The 27344-nt window shown below is 66.2% G+C and overlaps 7 protein-coding genes across 7 annotated transcripts in view; 3 read left to right on the plus strand and 4 right to left on the minus strand.

The window, feature by feature from the left end:
- The window catches only part of EMIHUDRAFT_438642 (putative ABC transporter), a 5588-nt gene extending 2201 nt beyond the window's left edge, over positions 1-3387 (minus strand). Inside the window, exons 1-8 of the mRNA XM_005759365.1 lie at positions 3150-3387; positions 2873-3046; positions 2476-2748; positions 2358-2443; positions 1986-2121; positions 755-1899; positions 600-666; positions 285-519 (exon numbers count right to left, since the gene is read on the minus strand). Of these exons, the coding sequence (XP_005759422.1) occupies positions 285-519; positions 600-666; positions 755-1899; positions 1986-2121; positions 2358-2443; positions 2476-2748; positions 2873-3046; positions 3150-3329 (2296 nt within the window). The 5' untranslated portion in view covers positions 3330-3387. The remainder of the gene's footprint in view (positions 1-284; positions 520-599; positions 667-754; positions 1900-1985; positions 2122-2357; positions 2444-2475; positions 2749-2872; positions 3047-3149) is intronic.
- Positions 3388-10160: 6773 nt separating this feature from the next.
- On the plus strand, positions 10161-10949 carry EMIHUDRAFT_68568 (hypothetical protein; the record flags this gene model as incomplete). Its single annotated transcript, XM_005759366.1, has 1 exon — positions 10161-10949. A coding segment is annotated over one exon (789 nt), but the record flags the coding sequence as incomplete, so codon positions are not given.
- A 66-nt stretch (positions 10950-11015) lies between these two features.
- EMIHUDRAFT_438643 (hypothetical protein) lies at positions 11016-11710 on the plus strand. Its single transcript, XM_005759367.1, has one exon. It carries the CDS (start codon positions 11034-11036, stop codon positions 11622-11624), a length of 591 nt encoding a protein of 196 aa, XP_005759424.1. The 5' UTR covers positions 11016-11033; the 3' UTR covers positions 11625-11710.
- A 370-nt stretch (positions 11711-12080) lies between these two features.
- On the plus strand, positions 12081-12459 carry EMIHUDRAFT_218745 (hypothetical protein; the record flags this gene model as incomplete). Its single annotated transcript, XM_005759368.1, has 2 exons — positions 12081-12277; positions 12345-12459. The coding sequence occupies 2 exons, from the start codon at positions 12081-12083 to the stop codon at positions 12457-12459; spliced, it is 312 nt and encodes a 103-aa protein (XP_005759425.1).
- Positions 12460-18577: 6118 nt separating this feature from the next.
- EMIHUDRAFT_359390 (hypothetical protein) lies at positions 18578-19186 on the minus strand (the record flags this gene model as incomplete). The annotated part of the gene is made up of 1 exon (XM_005759369.1): positions 18578-19186. One exon carries the CDS (start codon positions 19184-19186, stop codon positions 18578-18580), a length of 609 nt encoding a protein of 202 aa, XP_005759426.1.
- A 4305-nt stretch (positions 19187-23491) lies between these two features.
- On the minus strand, positions 23492-25082 carry EMIHUDRAFT_218749 (hypothetical protein; the record flags this gene model as incomplete). The annotated part of the gene is made up of 7 exons (XM_005759370.1): positions 23492-23507; positions 23662-23773; positions 24000-24128; positions 24391-24508; positions 24592-24669; positions 24763-24855; positions 25047-25082. The coding sequence occupies 7 exons, from the start codon at positions 25080-25082 to the stop codon at positions 23492-23494; spliced, it is 582 nt and encodes a 193-aa protein (XP_005759427.1).
- Positions 25083-26254: 1172 nt separating this feature from the next.
- The window catches only part of EMIHUDRAFT_106669 (hypothetical protein), a gene marked incomplete at both ends in the record, with an annotated part of 4052 nt that continues 2962 nt past the window's right edge, over positions 26255-27344 (minus strand). Inside the window, 3 exons of the mRNA XM_005759371.1 lie at positions 26255-26557; positions 26808-26872; positions 27148-27163. Coding sequence (XP_005759428.1) covers positions 26255-26557; positions 26808-26872; positions 27148-27163 — 384 coding nt within the window. The remainder of the gene's footprint in view (positions 26558-26807; positions 26873-27147; positions 27164-27344) is intronic.

The raw sequence follows: 27344 nt of genomic DNA on the forward strand, positions 1-27344 counted from the left end.
GATGAGGTGGGTGTCCATTAGGTGAGCGCCTTGATCTCCTCGAGTACGTCCATCGCCTCTCGACGCGAGATTTCTCTCCCCCCCCCCGCGGTCTTCGGGCGAGCGCGCAGGCGCTGCTGCACCCAGAGCCCCGTTGGTGAGGACGAAGTCTGCCTGCAGACGCGAGTAGGAGTGGCGGGCAGGAGTGACAGGCGGTGAGGCCGGTGGTGAGGGTTAAGGGACGCCTGAATAGCGCCTGCATACTCATAGAAGCCGCTGGCGTTGGCCTTTGCCCTACCGACGACGAGCCGCCGAGGAGGGCGGGCGAGGAGGGCAGCGCGGGAGGCAGGGCACCTGCGTGATCTTCTTCTCCTCCTCGGGCGTCATCTTGGCCGTGATCTTCTGCAGCGACTCCTTGTCGGAGCCGTGCTCGTACCGCCAGCGGATGTACTCGTTGGGCGTCTTCTCGAGGTGCTTCTCGATGTGGTGGAAGGCGTGCTGCGCCACGTACGCCACGCGGCAGTTGGGGTGCCGCCACACCTGTGACGCACGTCTCGGACACGTCAACGACGTGTCCCGGACGCGTCCGGCTCCGAAGGCCGCCCCGCGCCTCGCCCGACCCGGCGTCCGGCTCGAGCTCGCCAGTGAGGAGCTTGATCATCGTCGACTTGCCGGCGCCGTTGGCACCTATTGGCGGGCGATGCCCCCTGAGCAGTCGAGACTCCCTCTCGGCTCGCCGCGCCGTCGGCTGCCGATGCAGGCCGCGCGCGTCGACAGCGAGACGCGGACTGTGACTCCGGTCAGCTGCGCCCGCTCGGCGGCCGGGTAGGTGAAGGTGATGTTCGTCATCTTCATGATGTGCTTGCCCTTGGAGGTGACGCCCTCGAGCGGGCCCGGCTGCGGGAAGTTCATCTTGAACTTTGTCGCCTTGAGCTCAAAGTACGAGAGCAGCTCGGGCGCGTCGCGCTTGGCAACCTCGGTCAGGTTGCCCTTGAAGAGCTTGAGCTTCAGGTTTGTGATCTGCAGCGTGTGGGTGCACACGATGTCGAGCACCTTGATGTCGTGCGAGACGATGATCGAGGTGACGTTGCTCAGCGACGTGAGGTAGTCGATCACCCACTTGACGTTGCCCGGATCCAAGTGGTTGGTCGGCTCGTCGAGCAACAGGATGTCGGCCTTCATCAGCATCGCGCGCGTCAGCGCGCACTTCATGCGCCAGCCGCCCGACAGCCGGCCGACCTGCTTCTGCAGCGAGGCCGCGGGCAGCGTGCCGTCGGGGAGCATCGCGTCCGTCTCGGCGAAGCCGACCGAGAGGAGCTTCTCGCGCGCCATCTCTTCCGTGACGCCGTACTTTTGGAGGCCGGCGAACTTCGAGACAAACTCAATCACCGAGCACTCGGAGAGGAGCCGGCCGGAGCCGTCGTCGTACTCGGTGTCTGCGACCTCGCCGGTGACGTCCGTCTCGACAAACATCGTGCGCAGCTCGGTCGGGGGCGGGAAGCCCTCGACCTGCTGGTTGGCGATGGCGCGCATCAGCGACGTCTTGCCCGAGTCGTTCTGGCCGCACAGGCCGTACCGGTAGCCGCGCTTGAGCTTGAGCTTGGTCTGGTTGAGGAGGACCTTGTTGCCGTACGCGAGCGAGAACTGGCAGTCGCACAGCTGCTCCGCGTCGTCCACCTCCTCCTTTGCCTCCTCGATCTGCACGTCCTTTGCGCACTGCTCGAGCAGCGAGCCGATCAGCTTGCCGGTGTCCGCCTTTGGCAGCGCCGCGTCGAAGCAGGGCTTGAGGGCCGCCGCCCAATCGGCGGGCGCGAGGTTCTTGAGGTCACACAGCGCGAGGGAGATCGAGGTCGCAAAGGCGAGCGCGTCGGCGTCGACGGCGCCGAAGAGGCCCTCGATGGTGGCGGAGACCTTTGACGCCTATCGGACATGTCTCAGGCATGTCGCAGATGTGTCCTGGGCAGTCCCGCACCGAGTGCCTTTGGCGCCTCGATCCGGTTCCACACGGGCGGCTTGTTTGCCGTGCGCGACAGCTGCTCGTGCGCCTTGGCGCAGACGTCGCGGCACTCCGGGTCGGAGATCTCCTCCTTGGCACGCTCGAGCGCGGGCAGCAGGAGCGGCACGAACGGCGCGATCTCGTACCTTCGCGGTGGAGACGCCAACATAAGGGCGGGGGAGTGCGGTCTTGTGCAGAGTCTTCGGAGCGCCGCGCGGAGACGAGGGGTGCGAGTACAGTCGAATACAGCGGAATACGGCCGAGCAGCTGAAGACGTGTCCTCTCGAGCGCTAGTTGGGAGACAAGAGTCCGTCTTCCGCTTCTGGGCGGACGAGATCTGGGGAGATACGGGGAGATCTTCCGCTTCTAGTGGGCGCTGTACGGGTCGTCGCAGAGTTTGGCCATGTTTTCGACGATGCGGGCCTGAGGAGTTTTTGGGGGGGGGGGGGGGGGTTGGATGGGCTGAGGCTGGCAGGGAGGTGGGCGCAGAGGCTGTGCACGCTGAGGAAGGAGAGGGAGGGTGCGGTGGCAGGAGGGAGACGGGCTGGCGCGACAGTCGCCTCGGTCAGGTGGCGCGCCATCTGCTTCGGGTGCTTCTTGGAGAGGTTGCCGAGCATCTGGGCGCGGCCGAGGTTGCCCTGCCACTTGCCGTCGCACTCGGCCAGCACCATCGGGATGACGAAGCGCAGCGCGTTCGGCGACAGCGTGTCCCCCAGAGTCGTGACGACCTCGTTTGCGGCGAGCTGCACCGGCTTCATCTTGTCCGAGAGCGCCTGGGGGGGGCGGGCGGGGGATGGGAGGGGCGGGAGCGGCCGGCGGGCGGGGCGGTGGCGGAGGGTGTGGCGAAGAGCTCTCTCGCGTGCGGGGCGGGGCCGCCCGAGGCGGGGAGAGGCTCACCTCGATGACGTCCGGAAGCATCGGCGCAATCCAGGCCTCTCCCGAGGCGCCGAGCTTGGTGAGCAGGGCGTTGAGCGCGATGAGCGAAGCGGCGCGCTGGTTCGCCTTGGCCTTGCCCTTGTCGGCGAGCTCCGACTTGAGGCTCGCGATGAGCCCAGACGTCTTGAGGGACAGCTGCGGGCGGCGGCGAGGCGCGTCACGAGTCGGACGGGGCCGAGGGGCGGCGCCGAGCAGGCGAGGGAGCGAGGCGGTGCGCGCGGGCGTGCGGGCAGCGCACCGGCCCGCCGGCCGCCACCTTGTCTGCCAGGGTCTTGGCAGCAGCCTTCATTCCATCGGGAGAGTCGGCCGAGAGGACCGGCGCAATATCGTACGTAGCCATGGCTGTCGGAGCTGCGCGGGCGGGGAAAGGGAGGGGCGCTCGGCGTGGCGGGGAGGGCGGGAGGGGGCAGGGGCGCATCCGGAGGGCGGATGCGGAAGAGATGCAGGAGCGGAGAACCACCGTGTAGCTGTGTGATTGCGGCTCTGGCCTCCGAGTTTCGTGAGCCCCAGCCTTCATCACCGCTGTGTGAGCGAGCTGGTTTTCTTCTTGTCACTTGTGGCAAGTTTTCCCGTCCTCTAATGCTCTGGCGACGCGCCCACAATGGAGGCAAAGGAGCCAAACAAGAGGGCGAGCGCCCCGAGACTCCACCCACTTCCAACGTGAGAGATTGTTAGCAATACCAAACAACTCTAACACTCACACGTCATTTCACATTTGGGGCCTGGAGCCCTGTTCACGCGCGCGCGAGACGTGCAGACAGGGTTGCCAGGTGGGAGCGACGTGATGTCGCTCATGCGTGTCAAACAAACAACTCTAAAGGCCGGATACGGGAGGACCTTGAGGATTTCTCGTGTAGTTGCTTTTCGGCATCTGGCTCTACAATCTCGAGCACACACACGTCTCTCTCTCAGTTAGCACTCGTACTCGCAGCGGACGCACCCGCCCGGCCTGCGGCCAAGCTGGCCGAGAAGGCGGATCGCACGTGCGCGCCGCAGCAAGGGCAGACCGGATCGTCCCCTCGGAACCGGTCAGCTCTGGCTGCCCTGGCCTCGGCGTCGGCCGCCACAGCCACGAATATGTCTGCGGCCTGGTGCCGGTCCGAGATGGCGACCGCCATCGCAGTGTTGCGCGCGTCCGACGCGGCAGCTGCAGCCTCGCTCGCCGCGGCCCTCGCCCGCTCCCTCGCCTCCCGCACCTGCGCGCCCATCGCTTGCGGGTAGCAAGTATAGCACACCCAATGCATACCTGTGGGACACGGCCAGCGCGCGTGAGTCGCTCCAACATGGACCGGGGTGTGGAGTAGGCTCGAGCACATGGAGAGAGACTGTACCACCGCTCCCGCCGTCCGGCGACGAGCGCGAAGTGCTCCAGGCAGCCTTCGTGGCGGGCGCAGCAGTCGTACCCGCCCAGCGCCCGGTTGGAGACGTCCGGCACCCACTCCGACCGCGTCATGCCGTGCAGGATTTGACTGAGCACGCGCTTGACGCACCACGCCGCTGAGTACGTCTCGCCGGGGCGCTCGCCGTTGAGGTCCCTGCGGGCGGGGGCGCCGCTGAGCCGCCGGGCGGGCGGGCGGTCTGCGGGGCTCGCAGCGAGCGGACCATGCCCAGCACTGCTCCACCTCCAGGCTGTGCAGCTGCACGGCCACGCCGCGCAGCAGCTCGAGTCCCGTAGTAACGAGGAGCAAGACGAACTGGGCCGAGGCCGCTCGCCGCTCCGGCGTCAGGTCCCTGCACTGGTCCTCGACAAAGTGACGCGCCATCGCCTGCAGGTCGTCGTGGTCGAGCTCCGTCCGGAACTCTTCCCACGCCTGACGGTGTTGCGGCCCGCCGCACCCCTGACCGATCTTGTGGCAGTAGCTCCTCTGTCCGGGGCAGCGCTGCATCTCCATCTGCGACGTCAGCGGGATCTCCGCTGCGCGCGCCAGCAGCGCCGGCTCGGGCTGCACCTCCTCGAGGGAAGGCAGCGTGTCGAGTGCCCAGATCTTCATAGCAGTCACTATTTCTTTTTTCCACTGTATGTACTTTTACGAACATACCCGAGGGCCGAAAATGAATTCTTTTTCTTCCTCCGTCTCGGCGAGGGCACGTGTGGGGCCCCCGACCCTTCGGGATGCCAAGCTATCGCCCCGAAACTTCAGACCTCGCTGGCTCGTTAGCGGCGCCGAGGCGGACTTCATCGAAGACGTCCAAGCGGCCCACCGCCTCAGCCAAGCCGGCGTCCAAGCGGCCCGGCGCGACGGTTGAGCCGAAAACGCCGCCTTCGAAGCTTCGAAAGACGGCGTCGGGGTTCGCCGAGACCCCGCCCGAGGACCGGCTGGGCCGCGAGAGCGATGAGCACCTCGTGCAGTTCTCGCAGGAAGCCGCGGCCGGCTCGTGGCGTTTGCGGCTGCCGTCCACGCCTCCGCCGCCGCTGCCGCAGCCGCAGCCGTCGCCCGCTGAGCCAAGGACGCCGAGCCTGCTCGAGCTGCTGCGCCTGGAGGATTTGCTCGTACCTCCTCCTCCCTCGCCGAACGTCGTCAAGGACTTCGACACGTTACTCGACGCGAGCCGGTTGGTTCGCCACCTCAGGCCGGGTGGCGCGGGCTGCGGCGCGGGCGTCGAGGTCCTCGAGGACCTCTCTCTCGGCGCGTGGCTGGAGGCGACATGCGCGGTGCTGAGGGAGCAGCCCGTCGGGGCGTCGGTCAACCTCGGGCGCGGCATCTCGGCTCACCGCGTCAAGAACGGCGACGATCCGACTGTCAAGTTCTCGGGCGGGCCGGTGCCCTCCGGCGGCCACGCGACGCTGCCGGTGCTGCTCCGCATGCTCGGCGAGGCGGGCGCGCGCACGACGGTCGAGGAGCGGCACACGGCCTGGAACGAGACGGACCCGGTCGCCAACGCGCTTCGCGCGAGCGACTGGTTCGCCCAGCACCTCGCCGAGCAGTGGGAGGGCCAGACGGAGCTCATGCAGGAGGCGGCCGAGAAGGAGGAGGCGGCCGGCCGCACCCACAAGGCCGCGCTCTACATGGCCACGCTGCATCCCGAGCTCGTGAAGCGCTACAACTTCCCCGAAAACTACGCCGGCGTCTTCTGCCGCAAGGCGGTCTACACTTCAGCCGGCCGCAAGATGGTGTGGCACGTTTGCAAGCTCTTTGGTGACCGGCAGGGCGGCCACCTCTCGGCGGCGGAGAAGACCGAGCAGGACGTCTCGTTCCAGGTCGTCCTCAGCATCGTGGGCGAGGAGGGCTTCGACTGGCGGCCAGTCCTCGTCTGGCCCGACCTTCCCGCCGGCGACGACTACGGGTCGCTCCTCTCGGCGGACGCCGTCACCAAGGACTGCGAGCTGGGCCCGCCCGACGAGCAGCGCGCATGGTGCGCGAAGGTGGAGCGGGCGAGCAGTCGTCTCCCACCGCCCGCCGCCCCCGCCGCCCCACGCCGCACACCCGCGTCCCTCATTTGTTACTCTAGGCGACGATCGAGGCGGGCGGCGGCCCCTGGCCCGCGATGCTCAATCTGACGTGGGGCGAGGAGGGCTGCAGCCGCGGGGACGCGTCCGCTGGCCTCCTCAGCTCCGTGGCCGGCTACTCCCTCGCGCTCGCGCTGTGGTCCGAGGTCAAGGACATGCCCGAGATGCACAGGTACGATGCCGTCTTCAAGGGCATTCGAGTCGGGCGGCTCTGGAGCAACATCCGCAGCAAGGGCGTTTGGGTGAAGGGCTTCCCGGAGCGGCAGGAGGCCTTCTCCGAGCTGGGGTTCGAGTGGAGCGTCCAGGATGCTGCCGCCGAGCGCTTCGTGGGCGAGATGGAGCGGCACGTCCGCGAGGAGACGCAGGTGCTTTGAGCGCGGGGTGGGGTGAGGGCGGGATGAGGAGCCGGCACACTCACAGACTAGGGTACCCTCGTAGGCGGGGACGTGGGACGGCACGCCCACCCTCCTCGTGTGGAGCAACGTTGAGCGGGGCGGCCAATTCGTCAGCGGGCGGCCGGCGGTGGCTCGCCGACTCCTCGCCATGGGCGTCGCGGCAGGAGAGTGGTGCTACTGGGTGGGCGCCGGGTGGGCGCCCGCTTGGGATGCAGCAAAGGGGCTGTGGGTCCCACCGTCGCCGCCGGTCGCCTCGCTTGCCGCCCCATTTGCGGCCCCGCTTGCCGCCCCCTCCGCCTCCGCCGCCACCGCCGTCGCGCCGGCGGCCGAGGAGGCGGCCGAGGTGGCGGCGGCCGAGGAGGCGGCGCCGGAGGCGGCCACCTCCGAGTTCGCCGATCCTCCCTTTGAGGCCGCCGTCAAGGCGGCGCCGCGGCGAAAGCGGTGAGCACACAGAACTGATCCCTGCCACTGCCGAGACGCGCGCGGCGAGTGTCCCCGTCGCACAGCGCCTCCCGCCTCCGCCCGTCGCACGCGCGCAGCGGCCGCTCCCTCCCTCTTCTCCTGCCGGCGTCGCGCCTCTCTGAGACGTACCCGCCGGGCCACCCCACGCAGGACCAGGTTCAGCAGGACCAAGATCAGCGCGGCTGATCTTTCGGGTCTCATCGAGTCCTTCGACCAGGAGCGCTGGCCCAACTTGGAACAGCGCCAGTCGCTCGCGCAGCGCCTGGGCATGACGCCGCGCTCGGTCCAGATCTGGTTCCAGAACCGGCGGCAGAGGCTCAAGGCTCCGACCGCGCAGACCAGAAAGGATGGACTCAGCCGCAGCGCGTCGTACGGCGATCCCTCGCATCTGCGCAAGGCGCTCGAGGGCGAGCAGCACCGGTCCGGCCTCGCGGCGGCTGAGCCGGCGCCGGCGCCGGCGAGGGCGCAGGGCGGCACGAGCAGCCTGCTCGGCCCGACGCCGCTCCCTCCGGCGCTTGCCGCTGGCCACGCCGGCGCGGCGCCCGCGGCGGGGGTGCCACCCCTGACGGCGGAGCAGGTCGCCGCCTTCCAGGCCGCCTACATGAAGGCGCTGCAGGAGCAGTTTGCCGCTAGCCACGCCGGCGCGGCGCCCACGGCGGGGGTGCCAACCCTGACGGCGGAGCAGGTCGCCGCCTTCCAGGCCGCCTACATCAAGGCGCTGCAGGAGCAGTCGGTGCGGGACGCTTCCTAGACACTTCCGAGACGCTTCCGATACACTTGTGATTTCGAGGCCAACTTCAGACACTTTTCTACTGCCCGCTCTGCGTTTGCGTGCTAGAGGGACACTTCGAGACACTTCAAGACACTCTCGAGACACTCTCGACGCCCCTCCGAGACGCGGCGTCCATGTCTGTTTCTCTCCGCCCACGCACGCACACTCCTGCGCTTGCCACCCGACCGGCTGCCAAAGCACAACGGCCCACGCCCGGCCCTCGCCTCGCGGCGCTGGCCCGCCGCTCGCACCGCGCCGCCGACACCCCGCCGAATGAACAAACGCCCACTCCATCCCGGTCCGCAGGTGCTGTTAGCGCGGGCGATGGCCGGCGTGGCGCAGCCCGGTGCGGCGGGCCTCCCGCCCTGAGGCGGCGGCTGAGGCGGAGCTCGAGGCAGCGGCCGAGGAGGAGGCCGAGGTGGCGGCGGCCGAGGTGGCGGCGGCCGAGGAGGCGGCGCCGGAGGCGGCGGCCGAGGAGGCGGCGCCGGAGGAGGTGGATGTGGCCGAGATGGACACTTCCCAGCCTGCAATGGCCTAGGACGAGGCGACGCGACGTGAGGTGTGCGGAGGAGCGGAGGGTAGCGAGGGGGGAGCGGAGATAGAGGGACCGCCCGGGCGGCGAGAGGGGAGAGTGGTGCTGCTACCGCCGCACACTTCCGGTTCTGACTACTGTCCCGTCTGCTGTTTGTCCCGAGTGCCGAGAGAGAGCGCGTTTGGCTGTCTGCATGCAGGTCGAGAGAGAGGGAGAGGAGTCTGTTCCTGTGTGCGAGCAGAGGCGCGCGAGTAGTACGGTGGATCGGCAGGATTGATTGATTGACAGGCAGGAGCGAGACGCGTGAGTGTGTGTCACACGAGAGCCGAGACGCGTATAGCACTGAAAAAGAAAAAGCGGTGTGCACTGTGTGCTGATGGAGGTTTGCCCCTGACGAAGCGTCGGCAGGGGCTAATTACACCCCAACAACAGGGCTCGTTGTGCGAAAGTATATGGGACACGATGTCTCAAATATGAGCAATATGAGGGGTTTTGACTCCTACCGGCTCCTGACGCTATCCCTGGCAGCTCTAATGACCAGGATCAGTGGCGCCTCCAAAGGTGTAGCTGTGGTGTGTTGATGAGCTCTGCCTCCGACACTTCGTCATTCACGCCCCTCTTTCATCAGGCGCTTCACCACTGGGTTTCTTGCCGTCGTCCCTGGGCACTCCCAGCGGATCTGCGCGATGCCGAGACGGCGCTTCAAGCTGCGGGCATCCATGAGATTCTTGGTGAGAAGTAAATCCGGCTACCAACGCGCAAAAGGGCAGGACAGCGCACAGCGGCCCCCCCCGGCCCTCGTGCCTCGAGGGGCCAAAATATGCCGCCAGGAGGGCAGAGCTGCGACGAAAGGCGAGAGAAGCAGCGAGAGCAAGGGAGCGGCAGGCGGCGGCGCCGTCGCAGAACGAGGCAGAGGAGAGCGACGCGACAGACAGAGGAAGAAGCGACAAGAGAGAGAGAGAGAACGACGAGAGTGGGACGACCGCGAGGTGGCATGAAGGTTGCAGCGAGAATCGGCGAGAGACTGGGGGTAATCGGGGGGGGGGGGGGTAATCAGTCGGCCCCCGGGGGGGGGGGGGCCCTCGGGCTTCGCGCCCCCGGGGGTAAAGTTGTGTGAATGCCCTCATCCCCGCTGTCGGTTGTTGGAAGCACCTGAGTCCTGGAACGGGCTGTGAAATAGGGTGTGTCTTCACCCGGGAGGCGGAAATTCCAAAACCCCTCTCTCTTTGGGCTCAACCCCCTTTTTCCAAATTGGGCTTTTTAACTTTTTTCGCCCAGTACGATCTATTTCTTTTCCCGTAATTCTTTCCGTATTCTTGTCCCAAACAGGGTCTATATTCTCGAATATGCCAAGAATACAGCTCCAAATCGGGCCTATATTCTCAAATATTCTTTATATTCCCGCTGAAAATCGCTGAAAATCGCTTCGAAAAAGAATATAGAATCGGAAGAATAACGTATAAAGGCCAAACTCTAACTCGGGGGCACGGGACGCGGCACAAACGGGGCACAAACACACAAAGAACATTTTTGCCCAGTCCTCCCATTCCTCAGTGTTTTCTTTCTTTTACAGAACATTTTTGCCCGACGGCTTGATTGAGGACACCTGTCCTCGAGTTAAGGCAAAAAGGTGCATGTCGATGTCTCTCGCCGACGCCACTCGACTTTTAGCCGACCTCGCCGACCAGACGGCGACGCTCTCGCCGACCGGCTCCGAGACTCTGGACGTGGGCGGCTGGCAGGTCTTCGTCACCGACGGGCACGCGGTGCTGCCCGAAGGCATGACGCACCTGCCGGACCGGGCGTTCCGCAACCGCGCCTCTCTCGTCTCGGTCGCCTTCCCGCGCAGCCTTGCCTCCATCGGCAGCAGCGCCTTCGAGGGCTGCTCCTCGCTCTCCTCCATCGACCTCCCTGCCGGCCTCACCGCCATCAACAACCACACCTTCCGCCGCTGCTCCGCCCTCTCCTCCGTCACCCTCCCCGCCGGCCTCACCTCAATCGGCATGGGCGCCTTAGCCCACTGCTCCTCCATCACCACCGTCACCTTTCCCGCCGGCCTCACCTCCATCGGCCCCAGCGCCTTCCACCTCTGCTCCTCTCTCACCCGCGTCACCTTCCCTGCCGGTCTCACCTTCATCGGCGAGGCCGCCTTCTTCCGCTGCTCCTCTCTCACCCGTGTCACCTTCCCTGCCGGCCTCACTTCCATCAGCTGCGCTGTCTTTTCCGGCTGCTCCGCCCTCGCCCGCGTCGCCCTCCCCGCCACCCTCACCTCGATCGGCGACTGCGCCTTCGACGCCTGCGAGGCCCTCGGCTCCGTCACCTTCCCCGCCGGCCTTACCTCCATCGGCGAAGCCGCCTTCGAAGGCTGCTCCACCCTCGCCAACGTCACTTTGCCAACCACCTGCGAGATCGGCGACGCGGCCTTCGACCCCACGACCACCGTCCTCCGCCTCTCGCCCGCGAGCATGCGCGCCCAGGGTAGGGCGGCGGAGGCGGCGGCAAGAGAGGCTGAGATGGCGGAGCTGGCGGCGGCGGCGGATCGGAACGCGGAAGCGCTTCTGGCGGATGAGGAGGCGGAGAAGGAGGCGGAGCAGCGCGCCAAGGAGCGCAAGGCCAAGAAGAAGAAGAAGAAGAAGGGCAGGGGCGGAGGGAGCGGCGCTGGGCCGTCGCAGGAGCCGCAAGGCGAGGAGGCGGAGGCGGTTGCGGCGGCGGAGGGGGGGGCGATGGCGGCGGCGGAGGAGGCGGAGCTGGCGGCGGCGCTCCAGAAAAACGCGAGGCTGGAGGAGAAGAGGCGGGTGGCGGAGGAGCAGCCGCCCCAGCCGGAGGCGCCGCCGAGGGAGGAGGAGCCGCCCGAGCCGGAGGCGCCGTCGAGGGAGGAGCCGCCGCCGCCGGCCGACTTCATCTGCCCCATCACGACCGAGGTGATGAGCGACCCGGTGATGGCGACGGACGGCCATTCCTACGAGCGGAAGCAGATCGAGCGCTGGCTCGCGACCAAGTCGACGAGCCCGATGACGGGCGAGGCGCTCGAGCATAGCATCCTCACCCCAAACCACGCGCTGCGCGGGCGGATTCGAGAGTGGCAAGAGGCGCATCATTGTTGAGCCCAGGGATTTTTCTTAAGCGGAGTCACTTGTAGTGAGCGTCGGGCTGGTGGTTCGACACCGAGTTTGAAAGATCTGTTTCTCTAGACGTCTCTCTTCACAGCTTCACACAGATTGTGCATGTTGGGCATGTCATGCAAATCGGACAGCTGTGGAAATCCTACATGTGCATGTGCATATGATTCAGCGCTCGCTGCGCACACGAGTCAATTGACTACGCGTCCTCGTCCTCGTCCTCGCCCTCACTTCGAAGCCGTACTGCTCGAAGAGGGCCTCGAAGTCGTCGGCGTCCATGTCCGGCTGGCCCTCGGGCTCGACGCGAAGCCAGAGGCGGAGGGGCTGGTCGTTGACGGTGTTCTTGAACGTGAAGCCGTGGTTCGTGAGGATGTCCTTGAAAGGGTTAACGGTTACCCCCTCTGCCAAGGAGCCCGAACCCTGCTGCTCTGACTTGTCGTAATGGGCGCGCGTGAGCCGGAATCGGAGACCTCGTTCACATGTGCGCTCTGCGGGTTCGAGTCGCGCATCGACTACATCGGCAACCGGCCGCCGTGGGCGCCCAGCGTCGTCTTCCGTGAACGGGCTTACATTTTGCGAGACCCCACGAACGCAGCGACGAACCATCCGCTGTGCATCGGCGCCAGTTGCTCCGTGTGGTGCGATGGCACGGCAGGCCCCGCGCAACCGCTCACTCTCACTCCTACCCGCCTGCCGCAGCTCAAGGGTTGTTTGCGCCGCGCCGGCGTGCTCGCTCTTCTACACGCGCCGGCTCTGCGTGGCGTGCCAAACTCGGACGGAGATCCGCCTCGAGCTACCCGCCGAGCTTCGCAAGGGCTGATAGCTGGCCTCAGGGTCATCAGAGACGTCGATGCGGAGATACGCCGGGCACGCGTTCGTTCGGCCATCGACCGACGAAGGCGCAGGCGGACAATCGTTTTGGTCGACAAGGTGTCAAATCTCGGCTCTGCGAGCAGGAGATAGCAGGAGATATAGGGGACCGTCGGGCCCCTCTCCGGGGTCCTCTGCCAGAGAGGCGGAGCGGGCCGCGGCCATGTCCTCTTGCACACTGCCGCGCGCCCGCACGGCCGCGCGCACACACAGGTGCCATCTCTCACGAGACCCGGACCCGCCGCCCATGGCGTGCCGCCGCGTGTGGGCGGCGGGTGGTGCGGGTCCGGTACATCACGTCAGTTGTACTCTTTTTTATGTGATTATTCCGCGTCGCTCTCTGACTGGTCGCTAGCGGCGCCCCCGGCGGCCCCGCTGCTCGCCTCCAGCTCACCCTGCAACAGCGGGCCAGCACCCTCCGGCAGCCCCTCCTCCTCCGCGTTTGCATTCAGGCCAAAGGGCAGGTCGGCCTTCTCGTTGGTGCCGTACCACGTGTCTTGAAACTGCCTGCGATAGTCTCCCTTTGGGTAGTCTGGGATCGCCCCGTCGGGCAGCACGCGGCGCAGAATCTTTTGGAAGATGTTGAAGGGCAGTTCGTCCGGGAAGATGCCGCCGCCGCGCGTCGCAAGGAAGCCGAAGACGAGCAGCGGCGCGCCGTCCGCCTGCCGCGCGCCCGTGATCGGGTACGAGAACTCGGCGTCGCCGCTGAGCGGGTTCGCGCTCATGTATGGCCCGCCCCGCTCGAGCTGCAACGCGGGGCTCGCCAGGTAGCGGCGGTACCCCTCAAACACAACGTCCAAAGCGCCTCGAGGCGGCTCGGTCGCACCGTCCCCGCCGTCCGGCGAGGCGGCCGCCGCACGCCCCGCCGCCGCCGCGGCTACCGCCGCCGCCGCCGCGGCCACGGCGCTCCGCCGAGTGAGGACGCTCGCAGTCGAGCGAGGCGGCAGCGCCATTGCGGGACCGACGTGCCGGGTGGGCGAACGCGCAGCGCGAAGCGGGGCGGTGGCTGCGCGCGAGCCGCTCGCAATCCCGCGCAGCCTCGTCACCGACGCGTCGAGCGCGGCCATCTCCTGCAGGTGCTGCTGCGACTCGACGTCTTCGTCCCAGAGATCGCTCGCACCTTCAGCAACGGCACCCTCAGCGCCGCCATGCCCCGCGGCTGCAGCCAACGTGCCAACCGGCGGCCGCGCGAGAGCCTTGAGCTCGTCGACCTGCGCGGCGCAGGCCGCCATGTAGCGCAGGTGCTCCATCTGCTCGCGCTCCTCCTCCCAAAGCGGCTCCGCCGCGCAGCAGCGCGTGGGCTGGGACGGGCGCCGCTGCGCCGACCGCGGGCGGAGGCTCAGAAAGAGCAGCAGCATTTTGGTGTCCTCCCCAGTCTCCTCCTGGGGTCAGGGGTGGCGGGAGGAGGCTCCTCCTTTTGGTGGGTCTCACAGCCCTTTTGGTCGGGCTCTGGTCTCACAGCGCTCCACGCCGGCCCAAGGTGAGGCGTGCTCGGAATTCTTTCGTTCCAGTGCGCGCCAGTCCCGCCTACTGCTGCTGCTGTGTTATTACGTCTTCGGTCCCCGCGGGAAGCCCCGCGCATAGGATAACAACGTCTGTCCCACACACACACAGACGCGCACATACATCATGCTCGGGCACACCCCACAGTGTAGTGGTGTGAGTACACAAGTACTAGCAGAGTGCACACCTGCCTTGGCGGGTGAGGGTCGTAAGAATCAAAGCCTCTTGGTGCCAAACGTGCTCGAGCGCGCCGAAGAGAGACGATCTACGCTGAGGGAGTTAGCGAAAGTCGCACGGGCAGAGGGGAGACCGAGGCCTCCGGCAGTCCGCACCGCCTCGCGAGGTGTCGTGCGAAGTTTCTTTGGAAAATTCTTTCGTTCACTGTCGTTCACATAAACGCACAACCCCGGGCCCGAAATCGCACAGAGACAGTCAGACATGCAACACGGGGTCCCAGGGAAGGCGAGCAAAAACCTTATCACGCGCGCTAGACGCCGACTCGGACGGAGGCCGCACCGGTCAGGCGCGCAGCCGGAGTGCGGAGAGAGAGGGAGGCGCTTAATCGCCGCACGCGGCGAGCACGAAACAAGTCTGTCAAGAAAGTCTGTCGTTTCGAAGAGCCCGAAGTCTTCTGATAATCGCAGTATATCAGTCAGTCAGTGTTACACACGTCCTAGCAATGGACGACGGGGCACACGCACTCGCGGAATATGGAAGATACAAAGAGACGGAGGAGCAACGAGCGCCCTGGCGTGAGCCAAAGATACTCCCAACTGAATTCTCCCAACTGCGCTCCGTCACCGGTGTCGCGGTCTCCCCCACTGAGGGCGATCTGCGGGGGGGAGTCGCGCCGCCGGCATGTATCTGTGAAGCGCCTTCAATTCTTTGCGCCAAACCCGAAGTGCGACCGGACCTTTTGCCTCATGCCTCAGAGCCTTCAGGAGCTCGTCCTCGAATACGGCCCGCTGGTGCTTATTGTGTACGTGTCCATCTCGCTGGCAGCGCTTTGTGCCATCTGCGCCGCCCTCTTTGCCGGCATGGATGCGGGGCCGATGCTGCAGCACGCTGGCCTCTCGACGGCGGCGGCAGAAGGTGTACGCCGCGCCCAGCAGCAGCGCGCGCCTCAACCACCCGACTCACTGTTCGCCTTACATCAGGCACGTTGTTGGTCGCGGCTTTTGCGCTGTGGAAGCTGCTAGCGCCGCTCAAGCTCCTCCTCACCCTGTGCATCGTCCGGCGGGTCGCGGTGCGGCGGGGCGCGGAGGCGCGGAGGCTCGCGGATCGAACCAGCTTGGATAGCGAGGCTGGGTCGGAGGAGCGCGTCTGTCGAACAGCCTGCTTACCGCTCGTGTGACGCTGATTCAGGGTCTTTCTCGAGTCGGAGGATGTGTGCGACGCTGAGGTCGGGGTCATGTCTGCCGTTGTGGCACCGAATTCGGAGACGAGGTCGTGGACGCGAAGCCCTCATCTGCAGCGGCGGAGGCCGCATTGTCGGCGAACGAAGTTGACGACCACGAGAATCTTGGAGCGCCAGCAAGGGCAGCGCCGGCGCCCGCCGCCAGCCCTGCCGATGCGAGGGTGAACGACGACATGTGATGACAAATTCTCGAAACTCTTCGACGATAGTGCGCGTGACGAGACGTGGCGCTCGCGCTCGGCTACAGAACACCGACGAAGCCGCTGACCGCGTCAGTCCAACGCCGTCTGGGCGGAGGTGTACGGCTTCCTCTTTTTCGCTCGCTCCAGCACGGTGGAGGTGGAAGCTGCTGACCGGTCAAGTCCATCGCCGAGGAGCAGCAGCGCGAGGAGCAGGCCGCCGTCGACCTGCTCGACGCGCTCTCGTGCTCGGGCGCGCGCAGCTCTGCCCCAGCCGGCGTCTAGTTTCGCTTTGGGACCACAGCGCTCAGCGGGGGAGATATGGGGAAATTGTTGGGCTGTTTTTTACTGTACTGTGTGGGTGGTTGATGTTCTGGCTCTTCTTTCACTAACCTCTGTAGTGGTCAGCCTGTGGTGTAACCCAAAAAATCGGCGAGATCTCTTCTTTTTCGGCGGTCAAAACTCAAAAGCACTTGGAGCACGCACTTGAGAGCGCGGTGTAGGCGCGCCCACGCGGCGCACAGCGGCTCTCCCGCGACGCCATAGCCGATAGCCCCTCCCGCAGCCGCAGCCGTAGCCGCAACCCCAACTCTTGCTGCTCTTCTAGTGTCGGGTAGTGACCAGGGGTGAGGGGACGGATTGAAGATCCCTCACACCAAGATCGTGCAGGGCGGGGACACATGTCCCTAAATCCCATCTCGTCTCACGAGAGTTTGTGACCGTTTTTCGTATTCCGGAGGACTCGATTTTTCGCGGCCTGCGCCGGAGAGTTGGCGGTCGTGCGCTGGGTGGTAATCATCATCTGTCTGCTCTGCTGTACTTCTCGCTCGTGCGTCCTTGCAACTTGTGCTGACCTCCTTTTCGCCTCCTGCTCTCCTATGCCACGTGGCTGTGTGTGTTTGGGTTTCTACGTTTGCGATTTGGATGTTGGATTTTCTACTGCACTTTGTTTATTTATCTCTTGACTCCTCTGCCTCTCCGACCCTGCCTTCGTTCAAAAGGAATTTCAAAAAGAACTGGGGCACGGTGGGGCGGCATGCGTGCTAGGAACGAAGGCCAGGCAAAGGCAGTCGGAGAGTCGGAGTAGGCTGGCAAGCTCGCTGAGACCATGGCGCTGAGAGTCAATGCTCGAGCGCTAGCTCACGCGTGATGAAAACAAAACGTGCCGCGCGGCTTGTCCAAGCATTTCGAGCAGTTCTGGCCTGCTTTGGTCCTCTCCAAGGGAGGGTCGCCTCGACTCGTTGCAGAGCGTCTCCTCGTCGGGCCGCACTCCTCGCACCAGGCCCAGCCAGCACGCCGCCAGCCTTTCCTTGTCCCGCCTGTGGCTGCCAGCAGCATGGGCGCCCAGCCCAACCACGACACTGCGCCAGCCCACCGCGAGGTCCACAGGGGGGACACTGCGCCAGCCCACCGCGAGGTCCACAGGGGGGGCGGCGGTGCGGAGGGCGTCGGCGTGGGGGTGGGTGGCGCGGGGGGCGGCGGAGACGGAGGCGGCGGAGAGGAGGGCGGCGGAGAGGAAAGCGGCGGAGACGAGGGCGGCGGAGACGAGGGCGGCGGAGACGAGGGCGGCGTGGACGAGGGCGGCGGAGAGGAGGGCGAAGGAGGGAGCGGCGGAGGCGAAGGCGGCGGAGGGAAGGACGGCAGAGACGAGGGCGGCGGAGACGAGGGCGGCGGAGACGGGGACGGCGGAGGGGAGGGGCGGCCGGCGGAGGGGAGGGTGGCGGGGACGAGGGCGGCGGAGACGAGGGCGGGGCGGAGACTAGGGCGGCAGAGAGGGGAGCGGCGGAGGGGAGGGCGGTGGAGGGGAGGGCGGCGGAGAGAAAGGCGGCGGAGAGGGGGGGGGGCGGAGAAGGGGGCGGCGGAGAAGAGGGCGGTGGAGGGGAGGGCGGCCCGGCAGAGACGAGGGCGGTGGAGATGAGGGCGGCGGAGACGGGAGCGGTGGAGGCGAGGGTGGCGGAGACGAGGGCGGCGTAGGGGAGGGTGGCGGAGAGGAGGGCGGCGGAGAAGCGGGCGGCGGAGGCGAAGGCGGTGGCGACGAGGACGGCAAGGGCGAGGGCGGCGGAAGGGGGGGGAGCGGAGACGAGGGCGACGGAGGAGGGGGTGGCGTAGAGGAGGACGGCGGAGAGGATGGCGGCGAAAGGGCGGGCGGCGGAGACGAGGGCGGTCGGCACGGGAGCGGTGGAGATGATGGTGGCGGAGACGAGGGCGGCGGAGAGGAGGGTGGCGTAGGAGAGGGTGGTGGAGAGGAGGGCGGCGGGGAGGCGGGCGGCGGAGACGATGGCGTTGGAGGCGAGGGCTGTCCTGAGCCCTGGCCTCGACACCTCGACACCAAACCTCGACACCAACTCGACACCTCGACACCCCATGCCAACTCGACACCCTCGACACCCCTCGACGCTGCCGTGCAGGTTGCCACGACGAGGTCGATCACGCTTCTATACGCTCGCCCAGCCTTCCTTTCCATCCCATTAGGCAGCCTGGGAACGGTGGCGGTCAGAGGCAAAGCCTGCGAGGGGTGGTGGAACCACATGTCACGGCTACCGCCGGCTCGACCCCACGATAGCCTCCGGAGGCTGACTTTGAGGCACAATCATCGGACGTGACGTCGGCGAGTTGAGTCGCGCTCGCGGTAGCCAGATGACCTCTCATACTAGTATCATCGGCCATGGCCGCAGGAAGCGGGGGAGGGCGCTGGGAGCAACACGGAGCTCCGTTGGACGCGTTTTCAAGATTAGCGTGTGTCAGAGTGAATTGGAACTAGCCTCTCTCACACACCACACTCCACACAGAGACACACAAGCGCGATGGCTGGATTCGGGATATGGGCTGGGTGGGTATAGGCGCCGAACAAAATCATGCAGTTGGCAGACCTCTCTCTGTTAAGAAAACAAACGAGAAAACGTAATTTTAGGAACGTTACTGGCGATCGGCGAGCAGCGAGCAGGGTGGCGTGGGGCGCTGCCCCTCATTCATGCCCGCTCGGCCACCTCCGCCCGGACCTTCTCGAGCTCCGTGTCGCGCGCCGCCACCGTCCCTTTGAGCTCCGCCACCTGGTCGAGCGCGTCGCCGAGCAGCCCCTTGGCCAAGCCGAGGTCGCGCAGCTGCTCCACGCCGCCGCTCGCCCGCACCTCGGCGGCGTGGTCGGCCACGTAGCGGCGGCACTGCGCGAGGAGCCGCCCGTCGCCCGTCGTGTGCGCCGCCTCGAGCAGCGGCACGGCGCTCGCCGGCCCGACGCTCTCCTCCAGCGCCTGCGCGCAGAGCATCTCGAGGCGCGGCACCTGGTACATCTGCGCCAGCTCCCGCAGCACGAGCGCGCGCCGCGCCTGCTCGCCCTCCCCCTCGCCGAGGTCGAGCTGGTCGGTGCAGAGGTAGTCGATGAAGGCGGTGAAGCTGGCGAGGTCCGTCTTGGGCACCGTGATCTCGGCGGCGTCGCGCTCCTTCATGCCGATGCCAAACATCTTCCCATAGTACTCGGACCGCACGCAGAGCAGGCTCTTGCTCACGTGCTCGATGCGCTGCTCGCCATCGCCGACGATGAAGGTGACCAGGCCGGTGGGGAGGCTGGCGTCGCCCCGCATCTTCTTCAGGTCTGCCACGAGGGTCGAGGGCGGCACCACAATCGGTGCAAATGAGGGAGGCGGAGGAGGCGCAGACACGCAGACCTGGCGGAGAGCCGTCTTTCCCGTGCGGACCAGAAGAGTGCTGCCATCCGGGCTGACGGCGATGCCAGTTGGGCGGTAGAACTCCGCCGCGCCGCCCACGCCATCAGCGCTGCCTTCGGCGCCGCTGCCGGCGACAGTCGTCACTGCGCCCGTCGACACCTCCACGCGCCGAATCTTGTGGTTGCCCCAGTCCGCCACAAGCAGGGCGCTGCCGTCGGGGCTGAGGGCGACGCCAGCTGGCTTGTGGAACTGCGCCGCATCGCCCACGCCATCAGCGCTGCCCTCGGTGCCACTACCGGCGAAAGTGCTCACTGCGCGAGTCGCCACCTCCACCCGCCGGATCTTGTGGTTGAAAAAGTCCGCCACAAACAGCACGCTGCCGTCGGGGCTGATGGCGATGCCACATGGCTTGTAGAACTCCGCCGCGCCGCCCACGCCATCAGCGCTGCCCCTGGTGCCGCTGCCCGCCACCGTGGTCACTGCGCCCGTCGACACCTCCACCCGCCGGATCTTGTGGCCGCCCCAGTCCGCCACAAACAGCGCGCTGCCGTCCGGGCTGATGATGACGCCGTATGGGTCGTTGAACTGCGCCGCGTCGCCCATGCCATCCGCGCTGCCCCTAGCGCCGCTGCCGGCGAGCGTGCTCACCGCGCCCGTCGCCACCTCCACGCGCCGGATCTTGTGGTTTCCTGTGTCGGCCAAAAACAGGGCGCTACCGTCGGGGCTGAGAGCAATACCGCGGCATTCCTCGCAGGTCGCGACGGTGCGGATGCGCCCGGCCGCCGACACGTGGAGCAGCGAGTCCTCCGTCGTCACGTACCAGCCGCCCGCGCGATCGCTTGCGACGGCATACGGCCTTTGCGATGCCAGAGGGCCGTCCTCGCCCTCGAGCGCCAGCGTGGTGACCTGGCCGACGACGCGCGCGCCAAAGATGGGCGCCTCGAAGCCATCCGCGACCGGCACAGCTTCCTCCTCCGCCTCGCCTTCGCTGCAGGTTCGGTCCTAAGCATGTGCGGTGAGTGTAGAAAATTCGTTTTCCTTTTTCCGAGCCCTTTCCGAGAGAAGCTGCCACAGAGAGTATACTGGTTGTGCTCAGGTTGTGCTACATCAACAGGGATCAGGGTGCAACTGAGAGGCTGCAACTAAGGGATGAAACAGCTTTGCAACTGCTGCCCAAGTTTTGTTGATGGGCTGCAACTGCATCCTGCCACCTTGGACACCTCGACACCTTAGACGCAAAACCCCTTGACAACACTCGACACCCGCTCGACACGCTCGACACGCTCGACACCCCTCGACACCCCTCGACACCCCTCGACACGGACAAGCGTGGTTTCAGCCTCGACAGGCCTCGACAGGCCTCGACAGGCCTCGACAGGCCTCGACACCTCTATCCCTCGACAGCAGTAGGGTGCCCACAGGACCCAAAAGAAAATAGCTTTCCGCCTCAAAAAGGGACGCACGCGGCAAATCTGATGTTGGAGTGTTCCAATAGGTATAGGAGCGAGGCCTCTTCCGTTGGGGGACCGAGTGACTAGGAAACGAGGGTTCCCCATTGTGTCCCGCTCCAGCGCGAGCGTGACACTGCACTTGGCGCCGAGCGCCCGCGGCACAGACCTTGTGCAGGCCACCCCTCATTGGGCACGCCGGTCCGGACCGCTGGCGCTCGGTGTGGAGCAAGCAAGACCCCCCCCCCCCATCGGCGCGCGCTCGCCATTCCAACGGCCGCCAGGAGCACCAAGAGGACTCCTCATGGCTGTGCCCAAGTGGGCTTCGACCGGCCTCGGCGGGGGGGGCGGGTTGTCCCGGCTGCGGACGCCTTCTGCAGCCCCCTGGGATGGGGACAGCACCCCAAAACTGCCCCTCGGCGGCATACAGCACTGCCAGCCAGCCTCTTCCTCCTCCTCAAGGGCTGTACTATAGGCCATATTTGCGCCGCCTCCTACTGGCAGCCGGGCGGGCGCGCGCCGCGGGCGCCTCGGCGCGCGCACGGCTCGCAAAGTTCGAACGAGTACTGCCGCCCGGCCGCCTCAAGGCTGCCGGGCGGCAGTACTCGCCTCGCAAGGCGCGCACCGGCTGCTCTGGCTGCTGCGCCGGCGGCCGCTGCGCTGTGGCCGCTGCTGCGCCGGCTGGCGGGCGGTACGGCCGCCGCCGGCCGCTGCACCCGCGCCTTCCCTCGCGGGCGCCGGCGCGCCGCGCGCGCCCAACTCTGCTGGTACACGGCACGCGTCGTCACACAGCCGCGGAGAACAGGCGGTGCTGTGCGTGAAGCGCGCGCGATCTCGTACTTTTAAGGCTGGATCCGGCCATTCCAAGGGTAGCGCTAGCATCGGCCGCCCATCGCCGCACGCGGCCTCCTCCTGCCGCTCGTCATCCTCCGCCTCGAGGGCGTCCGCCAGCGCGCTGCGCCGCACACCCCGGCGCACAGGAGGCGGCGCCGGCCGCACCTCGGCCGCCTCGGCGGCGCCCGCGGCACGGGCGCCATGCTGGCCGTCCGCGCGGTCCATCGCCGCATCCCCATCCCCGTCTGCGGCAGCGCCGCCTGCGCCTGCGCCGGCCTGCTCTGGGACGGCGCGCCACCGCTCGTCGTCCAGCATGTGCCACCACCGCCGATCCGGGTAGCCGTCGTACTCGACCTCGTGCACGATCCGTCCGTCCCCGTCCTCCTCCCGCGCCATGACGGTCGCAGGGTACCACCGCTCACTGTCGCAGAAGATCTCGAGGCGCGATCCGGTGGACAGGACAGTGTGGCCGTCGAGCGCCGCCCTGGCATCCTCGCGCTGTCGCTTCCGCCGCTTCGCCTTCGTCTCCTTGCTGCGCAGCAGGGTGTAGTTCGGGCCCACCTCCGCCACGCTGTCCAGCAGCTGGGCGGCGCTCGCCATCTCGACCGCGTCGTCCTCCGGCGGAAACTCCGCGTCGCCCGCGGCCGCTTCCCGAGCGCGCTCGTCGCGCATCCGCTCGTGGTGGGCCTGCCGACGCGCCACGCCGGCGCCCGTGTGCCTCGCCGCCGCGTCCGGTGACGGCATCGGTCGCTGCCACAGGTCGTCCCAACAGGTCGTCCCAACAGGTCGTCCCAAGGGGACGCATCCAAACCGCCGCATTTCGCCCGCCGAATTCTCCCACTCGCTCTGCCCCAATCTCGAACAAATCTCGAGTCCTCTCACTAGTTACATACATACCTTTGAGAATCCCCAGCGTCCCTCCCTACTAGTCACACTCTCAATATCTCGACTCTCCAACACGAAGTGCTGCGATCGGGGGTGGCCCATTTCTTTTTTCTTTTCTTTTTTGGGTCCTGTGGGCACCCTAACAAGGGACAGCGACAGGCTCGCAGCACGGTGGACTCCCTATTCCACTGGCGATCTCTCTCGACTAGCGACCTTCCTCCGGCTTCTCACCAGAGAGAGAGAGAGAGATTTTTAGCAATACCAAACAACAGTTGTTTGTTGTTGCTCACCAGCAGTCTCTCACTACCATAATTCATTTAAAGAAAGAAAGAAAACAGACAACCCAAGGGAGGGATGGGAGAACGGCACGCCGTCACCACACAGGGATTTTAAGGAGAGGAGTGTGATGCGCTAGCCGTCGCCCACCCTGGGGAGTCTGCTTCTTCGTATCTCTTTTCGCAGTCTCTCGCCGCTTCTCGCTGCAACCTTCATGCCACCTCGCGGCCGTCCCACTCTCGTCGTTCTCTCCCTTGTCACTTCCTCCTCTGTCGCGTCGTTCTCTTCTGCCTCGTCCTGCGGCGCCGCCGCCTGCCGGTCCCTTGATCTCGCGGCTTCTTTCGCCTTTCGGCGCAACTCCGTCCTCCTCGCGGCGTATCCTGGCCCCTCAAGTCTATCGAGCTCCCCTCGCGCAAGTACCACATTTCTCAGGGGTCTGATCTTCGGACTTGACCTTTTTTTGGAACCTCAGACGCCGGCGCACGCATCGTGGATGAAAAATGAGATGTGCGCATTTGCACAAGTTTCAGGATGGGATGGAATTTACACAACAGGCAGTGGTCGGTGGGCGCTGGGAAAGGGGGAATTGGTTGCAGACAGAGCAATGGCCTGCCCGAAGTAGTGGTATTGGACACGGCTGCGGGGTCTGAACTTTGATGCACACTCGCCGGTGTGGAATTGTTGGACACCTTATGCACATCCATGCCCACGGTTCGTAGGACCTAGGACGTCGCTGAGACGTCGTGTAACGTGTATTTTGGTGCCGTGTAAGATCGTTTCAGTTGGCCAAGAGCCTTGATCACTTCGCGTACCTTTCTTCTTGCCGGGTGGCGGCTTGACATAATTAGTTCTCACACGATGATCTGTGGGTGATGGCATAGAGACTGTGGCGGGCAGGGTTCGTGATTTCACATACATGGAAACCGAGCGAATCGGTTTCACTCTCACTTTCCCTTCACATTCGTTTTCATGTGAGCCCGAGCGCCGTCGACCGCACCGCCTCCGGCAGCGCCCGTGGCTTCGCCCAGCACCACTCGCAACAGCTCTCGCGCGCCGCCGTCTGTGGCGACGCGCAGAACATCAACAACGCTGCTCGCAACATGCGTGTCGCGCACTCATTCATGACCGGTCTCAATGCCCCACCCCCCTGCGCGTCAGACCAGGGCTCAGTGTGCAGTGGGACGCGCGTGTTGCGCCTACCGTGTGGCCTTCCGCGAGATCACTCGAGATCACCCGAGACCACCCGAGATCACCCGAGATCACCCGAGAGCGCGTGCTGCGCCTACCGTGTGGCCTGCACCCCGACACACGCTCGGCATCTACGGCGTGGCACATGCGCGAGAGCACCACCCCCCAAGCGGCGCCGTGGTCCTCCCCGTCGTCGCACACGCGGTCGTCGCCCCCGCCTCTAACGCCTGCGGGTCGCGGCAGGGTCGCGCCTTCGGACAGGCCGCTCAAAGAAGGTGGCCGGGCGGGGGCGGCGGCGAGGTGAAGGCAGCGCGGTGGGTCGATCTGTCTCTTCGGTGCTCGCGGTTGGGTCGATCTGCTCGACCGGCGCCCCAGCCGACAGTGATGCTGTCGCCGTAGAAGGCGAGCCTACTCGCGTCGTGCGAGGTCATTAATTAGTTGTTAATTAATTAAACTAATTTAATTTGTCGCCGTAGAAGGCGAGCCTACTCGCGTCGTTTTTCTTTTTTGCGAGGTCGTCCGATGTGAGGGCGCCGCTCGCGGCCGCGTGGAAGGTGCACCGCCGCCCCTCGCGCCAGGGCAGCGCAGCCTCGGAGAGGTCGGAGCCCTGCGAGAGGGAGAGAGGCCGCGGCGTGTAGAGGCCGCGATGTGTGAGAGGCGGAAAAAGCAGACAAGCCGGCTCAGCCTCACCTCGTCGAAGATGAGGCCGCCAAAGATGGCGGCTCCGAAGCTGGGGCACCAGTCGCAGGGCGGCCTCGCGCCACACGCCTGTGCGTGTGTGTGCGGCGAGGGAGGGAGTCGGGGTCACGGCTGAACTCCGGGATGGGAGGGAGAGGATCGCGCCTCGGTCAGCTTGAGGACCATCACGCCTCGCGGCTCGGCGGACAGACCAGAGAAGAGCTCGTACGAGCCGTAGTGGCCCCATGCAGTCTTACGGCCAGCGCTGGTGAGGATCTCGCGGTGGCGGCGGTACCTGCGTTGTTGATGACTGTCACCGGTCGCGCCGCTATGGCACTCGGAAACACTGTTTCGAGTCGAGCGCCGTCCGGGTGACGTGTTGTGCATTGGCGGCGGTGCCTCGTCAAGTTGTCGGGCTCGCTGACCCGCCCGGGGGGGGGGGGAGCACCGCGTGGCACGAGAATCACAGGCGAAATGCCCTCAGGAGTGACGAGGGCGCGCATGCGGGCACGAACCGACGCGGGCGATGGCGGCAAGCACTGGATCGCCGAGCCGGGCGTCCTGTAAATTTTCTTTTTATTCTCTCCCGGACATCATGAAACGCCGCTCGCCACAAGCAAAGCCCAACGCGCCGGCGACAAAGGCCAGCAGGACCGCGTCGTCGAATGTGTACATTGTTCGATGGACGCGCGAGACAAAAATCGACGGGTGGGATTACGAAGGCCTCAACGAGATCGAGACGTGCGGTGGCACAGAGGAGGAGGCCGTCCAGTACGTGAAAGACGAGCTCTTCGCCGTCAAGGGCTTGGACAAGGACCTCGGCTCGTACAGCTGTTTCGCGGACGAGGCGAGCGCGCGCGCCGCTGTCGTCGACTGCCTCGCCTCGCTAGTGGAGACGGTGCGGCACGGCGTGCGCGAGGCCACGGGTCTCACAGCGGCGGGCCTCGCTCGCGCGAAGAAGACAGATGAGCTCGTCGAGAAGACGACGGCAGGCGGAATTCCTGGTGTCGAAGTGACGGGGGATGTCGAAGAGGGCGCGCACATCTCACCGTCGTGTCGCGAAGCGATTCACGGCGTCTACTTCAGCATCTACACCATCTACTTCAGCAAGGTTGAAGGAGAGGACTGCGGGTGCATTGAGGCGATGCACTCGTGTGACACCGTCGCAACTCACGTGTCCGTGTGGGTTGAGAAAATGAACATCGTGCAGTAAGCATATCGTAAATATCGATTCATACTCGTGTGTATCTAGCTATCGGTGTGCTGCCTCTGATGGCACAAAGAGCTCTTAGCCTTAGGCTTCCCAACAGGGCAGGGAACCCCCAGCGCGCAGGCGAGGCCCACGGTACTCGGTAGCCTCGTGCAGTTACCGAGAGCTGGGGGAGAGGCGCGCCACGCCTAGGGGGACGAGTGACGGGAGGGGGAGAGTATAGTGTCTTTCGCAGGATAAAAGCAATTTTTTTTGCTTATTTATCGCACGAGTCCACAGAACAGAGAAAACTCTCTCCAACACCAAAGGCAAAGCGTCACGCACGCCGCACGGGGCACACGAAACAAGCGTAATTGGTGGCCACACCGCAAGGCGCGCCGTCGCTCGCGCACAACACTCACACGTCTCTCGCTCCGCACGCATACGCAAACGGGCCGTCCGCGCCCCCGCCAACCAACCTAGGTCTCAGCACCCAACGAGGGCCGCGCGTGCGCTCGCCACGCACTCGCGCTGACGCGCGCTAGCGCCGCCGCCGCCCACGCCGTCTAGCGCAGAGGGCAAGTCGAGGCCGGCGCAGAGCGCCTGCGTCTCCACATCGCCGTGAGCCAGAGTGCCGAGGGCGAGCGCCGCACGGCAGCTGGCCTCCTCGGCCGCCGCCGCCGCGACCGCCGGCGCGGTCGCGAGCGCCGGCGCGGTGAGCAGCTGCTGCAGCGCGCAGATCGCGGGCGTCTTTGTGTCGCTGCTCGCGGCGGAACGGCGGAGGAGCACCTGTGTGTGTTGCCGGTCCGGGCGGGAGATATGGGGAGATATGGGGAGATATGGGGAGATATGGGGAGATATGGGGAGGTTTGGGGAGATGTTGCCGGTCCGGGCGGGTGTCGCGTCGCGATGCGTCGGCCGTCGTGTGCACAGTCCGCGGCAGATCTGCTGTGTTGACACACCGTCGTGGCCGAGCCGTTGAGCTGGACATCTCCCCACATCTCCCCACATCTCCCCACATCTCCCCATATCTCCGCACCGCCGCGTTGAGGAGGAGCGTGGCGAGGGCAAGGCGAGTGGCGGGCCGCTCGCTCTCGTGCGCGCCTGTGGGGGGGCGGGGACGGGGGGGTGGGGGGGACGGGGGGGCGGGGGGCGGGGGGACGGGGGGGCGGGGGGGCGGGGGGGCGGGGGGGCGGGGGGGGTGGTGGGCGGGGTTTGGGGGGGGGGGAGGGGGATTGGACAATCGGACACGTGGTTGGGGTGCACCTGCGCGCGCCCAATGCCTCTGTGCCATGTGCGTGCGCGCGTCTGAGGAGCGTGAGCATCTGAACGTGCCTGCGTCCGTGCGTGCGTGCGTGCTTGCGTGCGTGCGTGCGTACGTGCGAGCGTGCCTGCCTGCGAGCATGCATTCGTGCATCCGTGCGTGCGTTTAAGGGGTGTGTACGTGCCTGCGTGCATGCCTGCGCGCGTGCGTACGTGTGTCGGTTCCTGTGGCGGGCGCCTGCCCCTTGCGGCCGCCTCCAGGAATGGGCAGGTAGGAGGGCAAAGGGAACGCCCCCGCCCTTGCCCCGCCCGC

This window comes from Emiliania huxleyi, assembly GCF_000372725.1.
Source record: "Emiliania huxleyi CCMP1516 unplaced genomic scaffold EMIHUscaffold_80, whole genome shotgun sequence".
In the NCBI taxonomy this organism is placed as follows: domain Eukaryota; phylum Haptophyta; order Isochrysidales; family Noelaerhabdaceae; genus Emiliania; species Emiliania huxleyi.

What these genes read in the sequence shown, in the direction of transcription:
- EMIHUDRAFT_438643 (XM_005759367.1), top strand. Translation starts at nt 11,034, where the DNA reads ATGGCGGAGCTGGCGGCGGCGGCGGATCGGAACGCGGAAGCGCTTCTG.